At 41.6% G+C, this 19,468-nt stretch overlaps 1 protein-coding gene across 9 annotated transcripts in view; it reads left to right on the top strand.

Moving 5' to 3' along the window:
- Positions 1-15,042, top strand: part of rarab (retinoic acid receptor, alpha b) — a 123,044-nt gene extending 108,002 nt beyond the window's left edge. For 8 of the 9 annotated variants that reach the window (XM_067382093.1, XM_067382097.1, XM_067382091.1 and 5 more), the window contains 6 exons: positions 6,073-6,214; positions 10,089-10,249; positions 10,361-10,537; positions 10,662-10,866; positions 12,329-12,487; positions 12,564-15,042. In XM_067382093.1, the coding sequence (XP_067238194.1) occupies positions 6,073-6,214; positions 10,089-10,249; positions 10,361-10,537; positions 10,662-10,866; positions 12,329-12,487; positions 12,564-12,763 (1,044 nt within the window). In that variant the 3' untranslated portion in view covers positions 12,764-15,042. Of the gene's footprint in view, positions 1-221; positions 291-6,072; positions 6,215-10,088; positions 10,250-10,360; positions 10,538-10,661; positions 10,867-12,328; positions 12,488-12,563 lie in introns of all 9 variants that reach the window. The other variant, XM_067382100.1, reaches the window with a different exon arrangement.
- Positions 15,043-19,468: the final 4,426 nt, after the last annotated feature.

Here is a 19,468-nt window from a genome sequence, read left to right as displayed (position 1 = left end):
CTTCAGAAACACTAATAATTTAACAGTTGAAATGTAATCTTTAGCAAATCTCTAATTAAATATTCATTTTTTTTTTTACATTATAATGTTATGGTGCTTAAAAAAAGTTGTAGCATTTAAAATGACTGATTTTGATTTTTATGATTGAAAATGAATGGTATTGGTATCATTTTATAGAATATCTTTGCCATATTTGGGGTTCTGTCATCCCATGTTTCTAGTGCTGCCATCGGTGACAACCTCCTGTACTGACGTTTACTGGGGGGGAAAAAGACCCCATTGGCACAGCGGTGAATTCCAGCCTTTTTTTTCCTGTGCTTCTTAATAATTGAAAACTAGTTGTGTATGCATTGTATGATCTACACAGTTTCTCCCTAAGAAAGAGAAACACAGGGGTTTAGAGTTGAACTATGATGGTTACAAAGCCCCCTTATCTGTGTGCAGCCGCAGGGAAGCGTGGGTGGAGAGCTGCATGTGCGCTCATACACACAGCGGTGCTCGCTGAGAAATAAACATAACTTCATTAAATTTGCATGTGCTATCTTCTCCCTTTCTCGCTGCTATTGAATGTTAGGAGACATATCAGCACTTGTCTCTTCCTTCAAAAAAGCACCCATCACTCTCCTCCTCTTGCACCTACAGCCCTGTCTGTTTTGAGATGAACAAACAGCATTTTAGCTCTATAACCTTAAGTCAGAATTTTTTTTTTTTTTTTTTTTTGCATTTCTGTTTAGACTAAGTTACCCTCAGAGGTGGCATCCATTTTTTTAAATGAGCTTGTTGGAAACACTTTTCTTGCACAATTTGATTCAAAAACATTCTTGATGCATTTCGGTGTTTCAGCAACACCACATTCTGTGTGAAGATAGGATTCTACATATAGGTCTGCCCTGATCCATCAATAGAAGTGGGTTAACCAGGTTACGTTAACTAGTCAAGTCACCTTTATGTAGCAATTTATACAATACAGATTGTTTCAAAGCAGCTTTACAGTAATGACGGGAAAATAACGATCCGATGCAAACAGAATTCAACTCCGTTTCCTATTGCCTTTTTAGAGCTGCTTTACAGCATTCATTATTCATTTGAAATTAGTTCAGTATTGATTTCATTTTAGTTCAATAACTGGGTAAAGCAGTGATTCTCAACTGGTTTGGCCACGGGACCCACATTTTCCCATGGTCATTAAGCCGTGACCCAATTTTTTTTAGGAATTTGAAAAAAGAAAAAAAAAATGTGCATGCCGCGAGCAAAGTATGACGGCTGGCAGGACAGGAAAGTTCTTTTAGAGACTTTATTTCTTTACAACTTCCAAAAATAATGTTAGAATAACGACATCTCATCAGACCACATATATCGAATCAGGACATCTTTACCTCAAGCCCGCTTTACTTGTAAACTGTCTGACAGAAGTGTCAACAACTTTCTCACACACATTTCCAAATAAATGTCTTGCACCAGAAAAACTTCTTCTTTTTTTTTTTTCTTTGACTGCACACTCCACAACCTGCTCAAAACTGTCTCGCAACTCACTTCTGGGTCTCGACCTACCAGTTGAGAAACACTGGTGTAAAGCACATGATATTTTATATACCCTAAATATATAACATATTTAACTCTCAATTATGAATTGCGTTCACATTAAACTATAAAGCAGTTCTGCAGAAAACCGTTATGTCATTGTCCAGTTCAGTTCTCGTCCAATAGTGTCAGTGCAGTCAAATGATTTATAATTGCTGAATATTAAGCATCCTCAACTAAGAAAGCTAGAGGTGACAGTGGCAAAGAAAATAAATATACCCATAACCAAACTCCATTGGTGATGAACCAGGCTTAGTCGGGGAGCCAGTTCTCCTCTCGTCAACGAATGAACACATTGTGATTATGATTCAGGCTGCATCACAAGTCAAAAGTACGATTTTGGATGGGAGCCAGTTCTCCTCTCGTCAACGAATGAACACATTGTGATTATGATTCAGGCTGCATCACAAGTCAAAAGTACGATTTTGGATGGATGGCATTGAAAATATTTCATCCAGTTCCTTCTGCTTGAAAATCGGATTTATCACGCTGGTATGGAGACAAGGCTGGCCGTAGGGTTTGTGGATGAGACAGACAGACTGATATTAATAACTAGTGTTAGATGTAAAGTTATCACTTGTGTTCTTCGTAAAAGAACTGCGGCAATGATCCACCTGCTTGCCAATCAGTGTGTCCAAGAATGATCAATCTTTGAGTTTTTGGTATGTTAGGTGTGTTTAAAACCCTAGTCAGCTGCCTGCTGCTTGGCATGCTAGTTAAGCCCAAAGTACTCTTCAATTTTGAAGCGATTATGTTTATGCGTATATTAGCTTGTGTTACAGCCGAATGCACAGCCTCTCAATGTATACTCCATTTGATAGTGTGTGCAAACACAGGTGCTTGACACATGCACACTAGAAAGATTAATCTTTGGCTAGTGTTTGCACGGTTTCTTTCCGGAAGTTATGAGCGATTAAAACTTTGTACTCATTTAAACTAGTTGCAGGTATGTCTGAACCCCTTGCACTGAGTGTACAGAGTTTGCACGGTTTGAAAAATCTGGCTGAATGTTACTTGTTTGCAATGCATTCTGGGATTGCAATATGTGTAAAGGATGCTTGCATCTCTGCCTTTAAATCTTTGGGGAAAAATTGACGTAATTTTGCCATTTATCATTTGAGACAAACTTCACATTGGGAGCACATCTAAAAATGTTCCCTAGGTAGGCAGATAATAGTTTTATTAACTGCTTGTCTATCTTAGTTTAAATCATCTCAGGTATGAAGCACAAATAGCTATCACGCACAAGTCCGCTTAGTCACACCAAACAGACAGACGGCCTTACTTTGATCTCATGGTCTCTTCACTCTAAATCCATTGGAAATAGAGTACACACTTCACACAAATACACGGCTGCTCCTCCGTTGTCTCAGTGCGCCTGGGGGTTTATACTCATGTCCAGGATTAGTGGAGACACTAAAGAGGCTTAGCGCTCCTGCCAAAGGGAGCCACAGCAGACTTCAAACCGTTTCCTTCCCGCCCTCCTCTGCCACATTCCGCTTACAGGATCTCCACGGCAGGTCACGACTGGGTCAATCCAAGGTTCACAGAGGTCAGGTGATGCCCAGCGAGAGATTAGGATCACGCTATTATGTCCTTTAACTCATCCGTGTCCGTTTTCACTCTGTCATAGTAACAATGTTTGCTTGTATCAATTATCAACAAATTTCAATCATTTTGTCAAAAATAAAGAAATCTACTCACTGTTGAAAAATTACATTGAAAAGCAGAAGCAGTGTTTACAGAATTGAAATGCTTTTTACTTAAATATTTACATTGCTGTTCAAAAGTTTGGGATTGAAAGTAGTCTTATGGCTCCTTTCCACCAAGTGGTACGGTTCAGTACAGTACAGTTCGATTCGTGATGGCAAACCCTGATCCGGCTTGCGTTTCCACCGCCAACAGGACCTTACTTGATAGACGTGGTGTATACTGGAAAGTAGCGATCGACGTCAGTCTCGCATGAAGACAACAATGGAGGACATACAGCAGACTGAAGGCTGCAAAAGGAAAAACAGCTGATAATTACACGTTGTGTTGCAACAGTATTGTTGTCATTCCCTTTGTAGCACATGCAAGTGACTATTGTCAACCAATCAACATTCTGCAGTGAGTGTAGCTCTACCCTTTTGGTACCGGTACTAATGTGCCTGGTACCCCAACAGAAGGGTCCCAAAAAAGTGGTACAGTTCAGAATTAGGGTACCACTCCCAACTTTTGACATTGAAAAGGCAAAAATTGCGTATTATATTGAACTGTACTGAACCGTACCGCTCGGTGGAAACGAGCTATTATGCTCACCAAGGCTGTGTTTATTTGATCTAAACTATAGTAATATCGTGAAACATTATTACAATTTAAGTAACGTATATTTTAATATATTAAAATGTAATTTATTTGTGTTATGGGAAAGCTGTTTCAGTATGTTCGTTCCCTTGCCTTCCTTTCAATGGTCCACAGCTGCGACCTCTAATCCAGTGGAATTACCCAGCTGCCCCTCTGTTGCCAGAGCATTCTTCACACCTTGTGATGATATTGAGCTTCATTCCTGTGGCTTTTAGGCCCGACCAACAGCAGCACAGAGTAAAGCGAGTGAAGCAGGATGAGAAAAATAGGCCTTTTGATTGTGGACCGGTGTGACTTTTGTCATGGGTTTGTTATCAATGAATCAGCTCTCCAGGTGAGACAGCCATCGGCTGTACAAAGGGTACCGTCGACCAGGATCCATGGGGCATTCGGTTGCTATTGATCTACCCCTGTGTTGTGAGAAAGTATTTTATTATGCAGTATTTTATTATGTGAGTGGTCTAGTTTTGAATCGGCAAAATAATTTTATTATACAGCGAAATTTAAATGGTGTTTCGGTGTGAAAGAAAAGGTGCAGGAAGCAGTGACAACTTCATACAGTGCATTTGCAGCAGCATCTGATGATACTGGTTCAGATTGAAGCGTTTCATCTGCATCTACCACAATGACCTCCAACAAATGACCTCCAGAAGATCAGAGCTGGCATGAATAAAACATACCCAATGAATGAGAGCTCCTATGTAGGGAGTTCAGGCCTCTGGGCAGCGCATTAGAAAACCATTTCGGCTCGTTCACTCGAGCGCACGTTCTGTCACACATCTGCCATGCTCACCTTTTCCTTTATTACTTTTTCATAGCCGAGACCAAGTGTGTGAGGGACACGGCCTTTCAGCATGCGGGACATGTCCTTGGACACACGCTTTTGCTGAAATGACAAGAGTGTTTTTAGATGGCAGCCACTGGACAGACCTGTCAAAAGCGCACACACTCTAAAAGCTTCCATGGGTGTCCTGACTGATGTTGAAGGCTTTTCCACTAAAAGCCATGAGGATTATTGTTTTTAAAACCAGAGAGGGGGGGGGTGTTTTTTACTGTAGGCTTGCTTTGAAAACTGTAGCATATAGGATGCCTACTCAAATGAATACAGTTCATGCATAGATAATCATATCAGCGCTTAATCTTAATAAACATATCACGATATCTAGCTTCTTGGCCAATAGTGTAGTTTTGGGTCTGCAGTTTCTGTTTTTACATTTAGCTTACCGGTCATCTAAGATTGAGATCATCAGCTCATTGGTATCGGCTATAATTTTAGTATCATGTACCCCTATTAATAAACGTGTGAATGTGGCTTGTCCAATTTTATTTTAGACCAGAAACAATCTTTTATAAAATGTTTTTACCCTGTTTGTCAGGTATAAATCTGCAGTATGAAGAAGTGACTCTTTCGCAGCCCCGCTGAAGCATTGAACCCACAAACTGTTGTTGTTGTTGTTCTTGTTGTTGCTCAGCCCAGTCGGTGAATCCTGCACAGAGAGCTGCTGTGATACCCACGTGCCTAGCGGCGGTCACGAGTGAAGCTTTCACTGTTTAATCCTCTGCCAGAGAGCCGTGGTTGCAGCACAGCAGCTGAAATCTCTTGCACAAGCTTACGCAGTCACTGTTTGAGATCTGGTCTCTCGTATGTGGCTTCAGCTGAATCTTTTCTGCTTTTGCTGTGTACGTTCATGACCTCAGTCTGACTCTCTGCCCTCGAGAGTCTGACCAAGCAGTAATTAAGATCAGGAGAATAATGTGAATCACTGATTTGCATCCCTACACATGAGTCTATGTGGGTTAAGCCCCGCTGGGTATCAGCCAATGGGAACCTCCGGGCACTTGAACTGGGAGATAATACCCAGCAGCCATAATACTGCTGAATCTAAACCAAGCTCAGCCAGCCAGTATGCCAAGAAGAAATGTGTGTGTGTGTGGGAGAGAGAGAGAGAGAGAGCTGTATCTATGCCATGGTTGTTTATGTTTGTGTATAGTGGCAATGCGCATAATGTGCATATATGAATATCTGGTGAATCATTAGTGACTTTATGTAACTCTTCCACCTCAGTCTTTCTGAGGTTTTAGGGGTTGGTGTTAATTTGCTGGCGTGTGTCAGTTGTAAACCTTCATGCTTGCTTATCTCCTCAGGGCTTTTTCCGAAGGAGCATTCAGAAGAACATGGTGTACACCTGCCACAGAGAGAAGAGCTGCATCATCAACAAAGTCACACGAAACCGCTGCCAGTACTGCCGACTGCAGAAGTGCCTGGAAGTGGGCATGTCTAAAGAATGTAAGCATCTTTGTTTCTATAATGCATTTACTAAAAATCCATTAAAGATGCAATGTGTAAATTTTAGCGGCATCTAGTAGTGAGGTTGAGAGCTGCAACCAACATCGCTCACCCCTCCCTTTAGAAGGTACAGTGGCCGTTTGGCAGATACAAGACAGATGTCGTCGTCTGAGACAGCAGAGAGTAGCCAGTCAAGCATTGAGGTGTCATCTTCTAACAAAGAACGTTCTCTGCTTCTAATAAACCAGATGACGACTACTACTACTACTACTACTACTACTACTACTACTACTACTACTACTACTACTACTACTACTACTACTACTACTACTACTACTACTACTACTACTACTACTACTACTACTATTTTGTGTGTATTAAACGTAGTGATGATGCAAACTGTATCTAAAAACATGAACGAATTAGAAGAACAACATAGTGGCGAAATGCGCTCTGTAGAGCAGTTTGTCCATTTAGGGCTACTGTAGAAACATGCCAGTGCAAAATGGCGACTTGACATGTAGAGGGACCCGTGGCATATATTGATAGTAATGGCTCTTCTAAAGTAATAAAAACATAATGGTTCATTATGTAAGGTCTTTATTCACTACTGAAAACAGTTATGTATGTTATATTGCATTTCTGATATATCCTCCCAAATTGTACACATTGCACCTTTAATCATGGAAACTGATGCTTTCTATTATGATCCCCTTGTGAGAGACCCCCTTCCTAAAACATAAAGTCTCCTATATACTTTCCATGCTTAAAGACCCATTTAAACTGTAAAAAGAAAGTGTAAAATATTATCTGGAAAATGTTTACATTCCCACCATTACAGTACTGTTAGATGAATGTTTTAAATGGACCCCCTCCCTCAGGCCCCTTGTGCTGTAGTTTATTATACGTATGTAACACATTTATCTTAGTACCTGATTCTTTCAAGGGACTGTGGCATCTAATGTATGGTAAATAATCTATTGTTCAAAAGTTTGGGGTGAGTAAGATTTTCAGCACACTGAGTCTTTATATTTTTGTTAAAAATATTAAGCAGTACAACTGTTTTCAACATTGTTAATACTAATAAATGTTTCTTGAGCAGCAAATCATCATATTAGACACTGAAGACTGGAGTAATGATGCTGAAAATTCCGCTTTGATCACAGGAATAAATTACATTTTAAAATATATTAAAATAGAAAACGTGTTTTTAAACTAATAATGTAAAACTGTAACTTTAAAAAAAAAAAAAAATCTAATAAATGCAGCCTTGGTGAGCATTAGTTACATCTAGTACTATTATACTATTTTGTACTCCGTTTATTGAATTGTGCTCCACAGAACCTATACTACAGCATGTTTAGCACACTGTACTGTGAAGGCCTCTTGTCAGATATTGGTCTCCCTGATGAGGTCCTGCTGTCACCACCTACCGGTCAGAGTGCTAAAACAGAGAACCAGTGAAATGACAATTTCCAGCACACTTGTGATTGTCTTTTGTCATTTCATAGTGATGCTAAAAGTATGTTTGTATATAAAGAGGAGGTTTGTTGTCTTGTTAGACATGTCCCTGTGCATTTGTGCTAGGACAATTAATGAATATCATGATGAATATCAGCTAAAGCCAATATATCAAAGCTAATATTAACTAATATTAAAGATAATATAAAGTGAGGTTTAAAAATAGTCAGTCATACAGTAGCACATATTGTTCTGTCTACAATAGGACCTTTAATTTACCCTTTAGTTGGATTTAGTTGCTTTAGCTTTTGCCTTTTAAGAATAAATATGGGTTTATATGTTCTTTTGTTCGGTTATTAGCATGGAAAAATGTACACTCTTTCTATGCTGTACTGAACTGTAGCTTGCAGTTTCTGTCAGAGTGGAATGAAATCTGTGCCCTAGATTTGTTATTTTACATATTTCATTTTCTCCGCCCGGATATGATGGCGCGTTCTTGTCATCATAAAGTTGTTTGCAAGCAGGTTTCGTATTTTCGCACATGTCGTGTCATGAAAGATTACCTCCCTGCGTTAATAGTTCTTTAATGGCTCCATTAGATTGTGTTTTCTGAGCCCATGCTGGCACCCAGCTCCCTCTGGAGAAATGAATATGTGGCTGTGGGGAGAAGTGAGTGAGAATCATCCTTTACCACCCCTCTCGCTCGCTCTCTTGCTCCCCCAGTGTGCGTCTGGAGGAAAGAGAAGAAGAGCCACTGAGTTATCTTTAGACAAAGGAAGGAGTCCTAACCAAAAACAGCAAGAAAACATGAGATAAAGGAATGATTAAGGCTCTGAGAACAAGAAAAGAGACAGATTGTGAGGTTCCAGGAAAACAGAGACCGAGAGAGGGAAGAAAGGAAGGAGGGAGGAATGCAGGCGCAGAGGGAGAGCCCGTTTAAAGCTCTTTAAAGCAGCCTGATATTTGTCATGTGATGTGATTAGATTAGGTTGGATTTTAGTGAAAGCAGAGGTCGTTTGTCACAGTTATTAACAACCACCAACATTCATTTCTCATCTCTACACACTGCACACCATCAGCACATCTGTGTGTGTGGTGTGAAACACAGTGAGTGCGTTTACATGCACAATCTTAGATTATTTTTAACTGAAGTTTGCAGTTCCTCTTTGTAATTTTCTTGTCCGTTTAATGCGCAGAAACAACCACTCAGAGGTTAATTTCTCTGAAAAGTGTGAAAACTGAGATACTATGAAAGGATTGTTTGAGCATCTAGACCAGCTCGAGACAGCAATGTTGGTTTAACCAATGGCATGAGACTGAGGTGGGACTATGTTTGACCAATCAGTGGTACCACTGAGACACTAGTAGCACAGAAAACGTAACTGTTGTCGACTTTTTTTTTTCTCCTCCTTCTTCATTATTATTATTATTATTATCATTATTATTATCATCAATAATAATATTTTAGTGGAAACTGCTTTTTTTGTGTTTTTTTTTTTATGAATAAAACATTTATTTGAAATAAATCTATATTGTAACATTTATAAATGCCTTTTACAGTCACTATTGATCAATAATGCATCCTAGCTAAAAGTATTAATTTATTTTTCTTACCTTACTGACCCCAAACTTTTGATTGGTGGTGTAGATGCCTTAAACAGTGTCTTTTTCAAGGCACGGTTTAGTTTTTTGTTGTTGTTTTTTTTTCTGAACAGTTGTGTGTTAATGCAGATGTATATTGGATGCATATATAATGCCTCTACATGATCACAGTGTGTATTTTCTGCATCTCTTTTCTGTTATTGCACTTTTTTACTCGATTAAGGCATGTATATCACTGTATACATGTTTCCAGTGACACACAAAGAGATGGGAAGAACTCGGGGAATAATATCCTATGAATTTTTCCTCTTTCTGCTTGTTTAGCAGTTGAGACTGTCTTACCTAAAGCTCTTTTTTAACTGTTACATCAAAGCACTCAGTTCTCGTTCAGCTCTCTCTTTCGCTCTGGAAATACTGCAAGGAATGCATTTCTATATCCCCGATTCTTTCCTATATATTTATATCCCCATATATGTCCTCTTGGTCTTCCACTTAATCCATGTCCTCCTCTTTCATTTATTGTCGTTTTGAAGTAAATTAGCTGCCAAAATGAAATTGAATCACAAGAAGAATGTGGTTCTGAAAGAGGTTTAACTATACATGAGCAGTTTTCATCAGGCATAGAAAAAACACTGGACTTTTACTGCCATCTTGTGGCAAATGTTGTCATATGTTTTGTTTTATTATTTATTATTCTTTATTGGCACTTTTGATCTAAAGCATATGAATCCTCACGTTTATGCACAATATATATATTAGTGGAGTTGGTATATCAGATGGTTTGATGACTTTTTTTCATTTATCTATGCAGCAGTTCGAAATGACCGTAACAAGAGGAAGAAGGACGAGAAGAAGCAGGAGTGTTCAGAGAGTTACGTCTTAAGTCCTGATACAGAGCAGATGATCGAGCGGGTGAGGAAGGCCCATCAGGAAACCTTCCCCTCCCTCTGTCAGCTGGGCAAATACACCACGGTAAGTCTGAGGCAGAGCAGCTCTTAATGGTGATGTCCTGTACCAGTGGGAAATGAATCACAATCCGTTATTATATCAACCAAACATGGTCTCTGTCTTGTTCTTGAACAGAACAACAGTGCAGACCACAGGGTCTCTCTGGACGTTGACCTGTGGGACAAGTTCAGCGAACTCTCTACCAAATGCATCATTAAAACAGTCGAGTTCGCCAAGCAGCTGCCCGGCTTCACCACGCTCACTATCGCAGATCAGATCACTCTCTTAAAGGCCGCCTGTCTTGACATCCTGGTGAGAGCATGACACACTTGCGTATTCTTGTCCAAATCTCACACACCTTATGAATAGTTACATACACATTTGCATCGCTGTGTAGGTTGAGCACTCATCTGTGTGTCTTAAAATGCTTCCGCAGATTCTGCGAATATGTACACGCTACACACCGGATCAGGACACCATGACATTTTCAGATGGTCTGACACTGAATCGCACGCAAATGCACAACGCCGGCTTCGGTCCACTGACAGATCTGGTATTTGCTTTCGCCAACCAGCTCCTGCCTCTGGAGATGGATGATGCGGAGACTGGGCTTCTTAGCGCCATCTGTCTGCTGTGTGGAGGTACTGCAGCTTTTTCAACCAGATTTGATACATTTGGTTTTGATTTGTGAATGTTGTCTTCATGATTTTTTCCAGGCAGTCAGTAATGACATGTATTCAAAGTGTTAAATATTAAGAGGAACGCATAGCTAGGGATGCACAGTATATTTGCCTCATAACTGTGGTCCGCCAATATTGTTTTTTATTTTTGTTCTAGTTTTTATTTATATGTATGTATATGTGTGTGTGTGTGTGTGTGTGTGTGTGTATATATATATATATATATATATATATATATATATATATATATATATATATATATATATATATATATATATATATATATATATAATATATATATATATGATTCATATTAATTATCTAAACACAAATGGCATTTAATGTATTAAAAAATATATATTGACCTATATCTTGTTGGCCAATATTGGCTTTGTTTGTTTGCTTTGAACATTTGTCTTGCTTGCTTTTTTGTTTTTGGTTTAAATTCTCAAGTTTTGTTCATTTATATAAAATAATATGTAATTTATTCTTGTGTTGCCAAAGCTGAATTTTCAGCATCTTTACTCCAGTCTTCTGTGTCACATGATCCTTCAGAAATCATTCTAATGTCAATTTGCTGCTCAGAAACATTTGTTTACAATTGTACAAAATATTTGTGTACAATTTTTTTTTTTTTTTTTTTTTTTTTTTTTCAGGATTCTTTGAATAGAAAGTTTCAAATGAAGTGTTTATTTGAAATATAATCTGTTGCTACATAAAATGTCTTTACTGTCACTTTTGATTGATTTAATACATCCTTGCTGAATAAAAGTATTAATTTCTTTTCAAAAAATAAAAATAAAAATTCTTACGGACCCCAAACTTTTGAACGGTAGTGTATAATGCTACAGAAGCTTTGTATTTCAGATAAATGCTGTTCTTTTGAACTTTCTATTCAAGGAATCCTGGAAAAAAAAAAAAAAGTACACAACTGTTTTCAGCATTGATAATAATAACAAATATTTCTTGAGGAACTAATCATCATATTAGAATGATTTCTGAAAGATCATGTGACACTGAAGACTGGAGTAATGGACTTGGAGCTTTTCCAACACGAGAATAAATTACTTTTAAAATAACTTTTCTATTTGAATATATTTTACAATTGTAGTAATTTTTCATAATATTACTGTTTTTACTGTATTTTTAATTAAATAAATTAAGCCTTGGTGAGCAGACAAAACTTCTTTTAAAAACATTAAAAATCGTACCAATCCCAAACTTTTGAGCGGTTGTGTGTGTGTGTATATAAAGTATATATTAAAAAAAAATATATATATATATATATATGTTTGATTTAATATAATTTCAAAACTCATGAAGTGTTGAAATGAAAAATTATTTTATTAGTGTCTACAAAAACATGCCCTGCTTGTGTGATTCTTGGTTACCTGGTGTAAAACTGATGTGCACTTGTGCTCAGATCGGCAGGATCTGGAGCAGTCGGATAAGGTAGATGTGCTTCAGGAGCCGCTGCTGGAGGCCCTAAAGATCTACGTGAGGAAGAGGAGACCTCATAAACCACACATGTTCCCCAAGATGCTGATGAAGATCACAGACCTCAGGAGCATCAGCGCTAAAGGTTAGATTCCCTCTCGCACTTTAAAGATCAAACGTGATCAACCGAAAGCCAATCTAACGTCTGCTTTCTCGATCAGGAGCGGAACGGGTAATAACGCTGAAAATGGAGATCCCCGGCTCCATGCCTCCACTCATTCAGGAGATGCTGGAGAATTCGGAGGGCCTGGAAGGAGGTAGCGGGGCAAGAGGCGGTGGAGGAGGAGCCCCACCAGGAAGCTGCAGCCCCAGTTTGTCTCCCAGCTCGGCACACAGCAGCCCTTCAGCTCACTCCCCCTGACTCTCACCTCCAGACAGGGCTCCCTACAGAATGAAACTGGTTAAAAACCAGAAATAAGCCACAGCAGACGAGCGCCAGAGACCAGAATTCCGGTAGACTTTGATCCGGGGTGACCGGACCCGATTCTAACAGTAAATCTGGCCGGCTTTCATTAGCTGAAGACCAATTGAGTTACACACAGGCCGAGCCTGATCAAAACTCACACAGTCATTAAAACCCACCAGTGATTCAGTGACAAGCTTTTCATGTGGCGGTGGTTCACGAAGACAGCAGAACAAATGCCCTGTGTGTGCCGAAGCGGCTCTTTACTGTGTCTTCCCGGCTCTGCTCCCATCACGGACTGTGAAGGCCCAGGGAAGCTCTCTTCCTTGTCCAAGAGATGCGTTCTCCGGCCTGTGATGTTATTTTATAAACTTCAATCCCTTAAAGCAAGCTAAAGGACATTAGGACGTCAAATGTCCGCAAGTCAGGGACATTTTGAACTTTCCAGCTGTTTTGGTTATGTTTCTTTGTTTTCTTACAAATGATATATGAATATATGAAATCTATATTGACAGAAATATGAGATTTGAATTTTTTGTCTTAGGTGGAATGCAGAACAATTATCTTTTCTCTCACTTTTCTCAAGAGTTGAACACGATTATGGTCGACCCACTGTTGCGCTCACTCCAAGATTCACATCAAGCTCAAGGGCACGTCACACTAGCACTGAAAATGATGCGTGTACTTCAAGAAGAGAAGTGCGACCGGGTTGCAATGCTATTTTGTCCAGATGATTTGGAGATTTATTAGACTTCATCAGAATGATCAACATTTGTGGCAGTTTGTGGCAATGAAATGAAGTATGTAAACAAGCAGCTTGTGATAAAGATGTGTATGAGATCTCTTTTAAAAGAGCAGTAAATGCCTTTCTGTAGCTTTTTAATATTGTTTAATTTACTTTTAATTTTGTAATTGTCAACTGTCGAAAGACACTGATACCCCTTCTACACAGTATTATCAGATTCTAAAATAAAAAAGGAGATTTGCAAACATAATGACTCGCAGACAAAGAACACAAAATGTATTTTTTAGCTAAATGCTCATGTGAAAACCACCACATCATTTCACAAGTATTGAGAATGTTGTAACTGAGCATTTCACACGGAGCTTCACACCTTTTTTCCCCCTGCATCTCAAATTTAAAGCCCTGTTTGTTAGGTTTGTATTCAATCATTTGTCACGTGTGCTGAGATGCTTTCACCGCCTCTGTACTTTACAACATCACTGCCTCTGCTCTCCTGCAACAATCATTGAACAATTGTCAACAACAACACTGCCTCTGTGTGACAATCACTTTAAGTAAAGCTCACAAACCACTCTGCCTCTGTAACACACTGATCCCTGCCAGACAGCTGGATTCATGAGAGCGCTAGCATTCACCGATGTGTGAACACGTCTGTCCCCATATCTGAACATTTATTAAAAAGCATCAAAATTCACACTTTTGGACTAAATTCACAATTCTGAGATTTATTTACTAAACTCACTTAAAGATGTTTAAACATTTTTTTTTCCCATACTATGAAAGTCAGTGGGGTCCAAAGTGGTTTTGATCACCATTTGACTATCGTTATATAAGCATCTTTGAGTTCTGCACAAGAAAGAAATTGACAGGTTTAGAACAATGTGAGGATGAGTAAATGACACAATTTTCTTTTTTAGGAGATTTCCTTTGAATAAAAACAATAGATGAAATGGACCAATAAAATGAAAGGGCATCTCCATGTGATCCAGTTCTGGTGGATCAGTGTCAGCATATCATTATTGTACCAGTTTACAACAGCTCTGCCTCTGCATTACGTCTGCTGAACCCGTCGCATGAACCTTTGGCCAGTGCGGTGGGCCGAAATGACTTCCTCCTCAACATGTTCTGCTGAGAGTGGAGTCTGAACCGTTTCACTGCAACTATGCACACGACATGCACAGAGCTCGAGTCTATTCACTTCTCTACCTGTTGTGAAAATCACAAGCCTCTTCCAGTTGCTCAGTACTGTTCGTTTCATTTGATTCTGCATTCAGTCGCTGCCCAAAGGTTCATTGCTATTGAGCCATACTGCGTCACAGAGCGCGACGGGCCTCTTTTCTCACTCAAAGGATGACAAACCGAGATCTACACGACGTACAGCACAAACCCTGTACTGCTTTAACAGTTGTTATACAGTCAAACGCACAAAATGTTTCTGTTGTGTCAGGTCCCTGGATGATAAGAGTAATGTTTAATAAAGACTTCTGTTTTGTGTGTGTTTCTGACCATGGTGGGTTTTTATTTGTGATCTTTTGTTGTTGTGAATTACAAATTTCCTTTTCACGTAAAATATTGATAACATTCTCAGGGTGTGTCACATCAACATTGTTTGTGTGTTCAGATGTCACACTCTAAACTGGAAGATTTTTTTCATATTACATTATATTGTTCATCGATCAATCGATGTTCTTCACTCTAACAGGAAAAAAGATGGTTCTATGACATCTATGAAAACTCTCTTTTGGAACCTTTATGAGTTCTGAGTGTTGAGCTGCATCTTCTGCAAAATTACAGCTAAACTTGCTACGTTTATGACTGTAAATTTGATAGACAAACTAATATTCAAGTACTCAAAATGATTTCTATTTTAAATTCATGCATAAAACTTGATACAATAATGAATAAGTAATTAAGTGCACTGATTAATAATATATGTGTCAAATACTCTAATTTGTGGCATGATTGAACTTAATACAGGAAAGTAAGAGATAAATGTTTCGATGGTTTTTAAGTCTGATAAAATAAGGGGAAACGTATGACTTTCTGCCATGCATGAAAACTAGCCATATGTTACATATGTTGGCTCACCAAAGAACAGCTTCCTCTTTTTCAACAGCGCCTCCCATTCTGACACTCAAGGTTGCTATCATCCTTACTGCAGTGTTGTTCAGCACTGATGTCATTGGTGGACCACCGCTTCATTGGTAAATGACTACAGCACAGGGGGTAACCGCTGTCTCCACGTGTCTCCTTTGATGCTGGAAGCATGTGCCTCCATTCACAGGTGAATTTGAGAAGATTAAACTGCAAATTGAAATCAGATTAACAAGAATCTGCAGCAACACATTTAGAGCACAAGCCTTTGAGGAGATTTTAAGCACTTTCATTTGAAGAAACAAGCTGTGTTTGCTTCCTAAAGAACAAAATAAGCTGACAGGAAATTAATTATTTGCAAAAAAAATGCAAGTCTAGTGCAAACTGACTAGAATAAAGTTCACATCAGTGAGCAGAATGCTGAAAAGTGTAGCTGAACACAAGCAAGTTCTGCATGTTTAGTACAGGAGTGTATCAGGTATTTTTAGTGAGGATGGTTTCTTAAAACAGCTTATCATTTAGAAAGAACATCATCTAAATAGTCAATGTGATGTAAATGTAGAACACGACTGAAACACTAATTGAACAAAATAATACTGACACTTTTTCTCCTGATGTACTTTTGTTGAGACTGAGAGAGGGATAGTGACATGCAAAACGTACTCGGTTACTAACGTAACCTTGGTTCCCTGAGATACGGAACGAGTACTGCGTATGGGGAAAAGTCTCCCTTTTTCCCCGTCACTGAATCCTTTTTCAATAACGCAGTGTAACTGCATCGTCATTGGTTCACTCATGAGAAGTTGTTGAACCAATGATGGCGCAGCATAGCTGCGCGGCCTATGGCGACAAAGCACGCAAATATTCCCGCCAAAAGGGGCAGGGTTTAGTGCTATATAAGCGGGCGTTTCGCCATAGGATTTCAGGCCATATCGACTGAAGCGACGACCCTGAAGCTGCAGCCTCGTGGCACGGCAAGTAACGCAGTACTCGTTCCGTATCTCAGGGAACCGAGGTTACGTTAGTAACCGAGTACGTTCCCTTTCGATACTTCGCTCGTACTGCATATGGGGAACGAATTCAACCGTGCTGTGCCACGGCAGGGAACGACATAACTTGTTTTGGACACCGAGAGGGGACCAAGAGAGCAAGTAAGAAGGCAAAAGCCGAGGTTAACCCTTGTTACACTACAAGAGGAGATAACTCCTGAAACGGCGAGAGGCGGGACTCGAAGAGGCCGCCTGATTACACCGAGAGGACCCGGGCTTGTAAGGCCGGAACGTCCAGATGATAGAACCTGACAAAAGTGGATGGTGAGGACCAGCCGGCTGCCTCACAGATGTCTTTAATGGAAACTCCATTAGACCAGGCCCAGGAGGAAGCCATTCCTCTAGTGGAATGGGCCCTAACTCCTATGGGGCATTCAATGCCCAGGGAGGAGTAACAGAGATTAATCGCGTCGACTATCCAACGCGAGAGACGTTGCTTTGAGACCGAAGACCCTTTGGTGCGGCCACCAAAACAAACAAAGAGCTGATCTGACTGCCTGAAAGGCTGTGATCGCTCAACATAGGTCCTCAATGCCCTGAAAGGGCAGAGTAACTCCAGCTCCTGTTCGTCCGCAGAGGGAGGAAGAGCAGAAAGTGAGATGACCTGAGCTCTAAACGGAGTAGAGAGCACCTTGGGGACGTAGCCATGCCTGGGTTTCAGTACGACCTTAGAGTCATTAGGCCCAAATTCAAGGCACGCAGGGCTCACAGAGAGGGCCTGCAAGTCGCCAACACGCTTGACCGATGCTAGTGCAAGTAGCAGAGCGGTTTTCAGGGTTAAGGGCCTGAGGTCAGCTGAACTTAGCGGCTCGAAGGGGTTTCCTTTGAGGGCCCTAAGGACCAGAGAAAGGTCCCAAGTGGGAACAGTAAGGGGACGAGGAGGATTTAATCGCCTAGAACCCCTTAAGAAACATACCACAAGGCTGTTTCGACCAACTGACTGGCCAGCGATAGAAGCATGAAACGCCGTAATGGCTGCTACGTATACTTTGAGCGTTGAGGGGGCGCGCCCCAGATCTAAACGCTCTTTGAGGAAAGCTGGGGATACGTCACACTCCACGGGGTCTATGTTGCGTGTGGAACACCAATCAACAAAGACCGACCATTTCTGGGCGTAGAGGCGTCTCTAGTATGTCCCTGGGGAGGTAGGCCGGCTCCCATCGAGGTACCAGAGGTGTAGAGCCCAGAGGTGTAGAGCCCAGAGCTACAGTCCGATTGGACTAGGACGTGGCGTCCCGCCAAGTGAACCTGAAACACCCGCAGGGCTTTCATCACTGCCAACATTTCGAGGCAGTTGATATGGAGATGGCTTTCTTCGTGGGACCACGAGCCGAAGGCTGGTCTGCCCTTGCACAGAGCTCCCCAACCTGAGTTGGATGCGTCCGTCGAGAGCACCGTCCTTCATGACACCGCCTGTAAGGGTACCCCAAGACTGAACCAAGCAGGGTTCATCCAAGGTTTCAGGGCTGAAAGACAGGCCCGATTGACCTTGAGACGCAAGCGGCCGTGCCGCCAGGCATGTGGGGGGACCCGGAACTTCAGCCAGAACTGCAGCGGCCGCATCCGAAGAAGGCCGAGCTGCAGAACTGGGGAGGCAGAAGCCATCAGCCCTAAGAGCCTCTGGAAGAGCTTCAGAGGAAGATAGGCTTTGTTCTTGATGGAAGCCGCGAGCTGCTGTATTATTATTTGTATGGAACTATTTCTATAGCCCCTTTCTTCAGTAAGGTAATGACCTCGGCCCGGAGGACGAGAGCATCGTCCGGGTTTACCAAGGTTTGAAGCACCCCGCCAAAGGAGGGGGCCGTCATGCAAACTGGAGCGAGTAGCCCTGCGTTATGATCCCGAGGATCCAGCTTGACACGTCGGGGATGGCCTGCCAGGCCTTGGCCCGAGTGACAAAAGGTTGAATGATGCCGCCAGGTAGGGGGCCATACACCGAAGGAGGTGGAAGAGGAAATTTGCGCTCTTTTTGAAGAAGTAAAATAGTGTTTGCCGTGAAAACGGCGTTTTGTTTGGCCGCAACATGTGTGGGCCCAGCTACAACACAGAGCATTTCTCCCACGGCTGGAATTAAACGAGGCGGAGGGGAGACTGCACGAGGGAGCTTTTGGGGTGGTCCGGTCGCAACGGGACATTCCCCAACCCTCTTCCTTCCTGCTGGATCAGGACGTCTTCGGAGTCACCGGGTCCAGCACAATCTTGGGCCGGGGTCCCTGGCGTCTGGGGAAGGAGGATTGGCGCTTAACAGGGCGAGGGCGCTGACGATGCTCCTTCGGCGGCGCTGCTTGAGAGGTGGATGGGGCAGGCTTGGTCTGCTGAGCCGGCGCAGTCATGGGGCGGCTAGGAGCAGACACAGAGCTGGAGCGCTTGGGCAGAAAGTGTCTCATGGCCTGAGACGACTTCTGCGCCGCTGTGAAGCGCTTGGTGAAACCATCCACCGCTGGCCCAAAAAGACCGGAAGGGGAGACCGGGGCATCCAGAAAGGCCGTCTTATCCAGGTCCTTGATTTCCGTTAGGTTGAGCCAAAGATGGCGCTCAAGCACAACCAGGCTGGCCATGGAACGACCGATGGCCTGGGCAGTGGCCTTCGTGGCCCGCAGGGCTAGATCGGTGGCGCTGTGGAGATCCTTGAATGCAGGTGCATCAACGCCGGACTCATCCAATGAGCGGAAGAGTTTGGCCTGGAACACCTGGAAGATCGCCATGGTGTGAAGCGCCGAAGCAGCTTGGCCTGCAGAGGTGTAGGCTCTTCCAGCCAGAGTAGAGGTGGTTCTG

The sequence above is a fragment of the Chanodichthys erythropterus genome, chromosome 3, assembly GCF_024489055.1.
Source record: "Chanodichthys erythropterus isolate Z2021 chromosome 3, ASM2448905v1, whole genome shotgun sequence".
In the NCBI taxonomy this organism is placed as follows: Eukaryota; Metazoa; Chordata; class Actinopteri; order Cypriniformes; family Xenocyprididae; genus Chanodichthys; species Chanodichthys erythropterus.
Note: the sequence above shows the minus strand (reverse complement) of the source record. Positions and strands in the feature narration are given on the sequence as shown.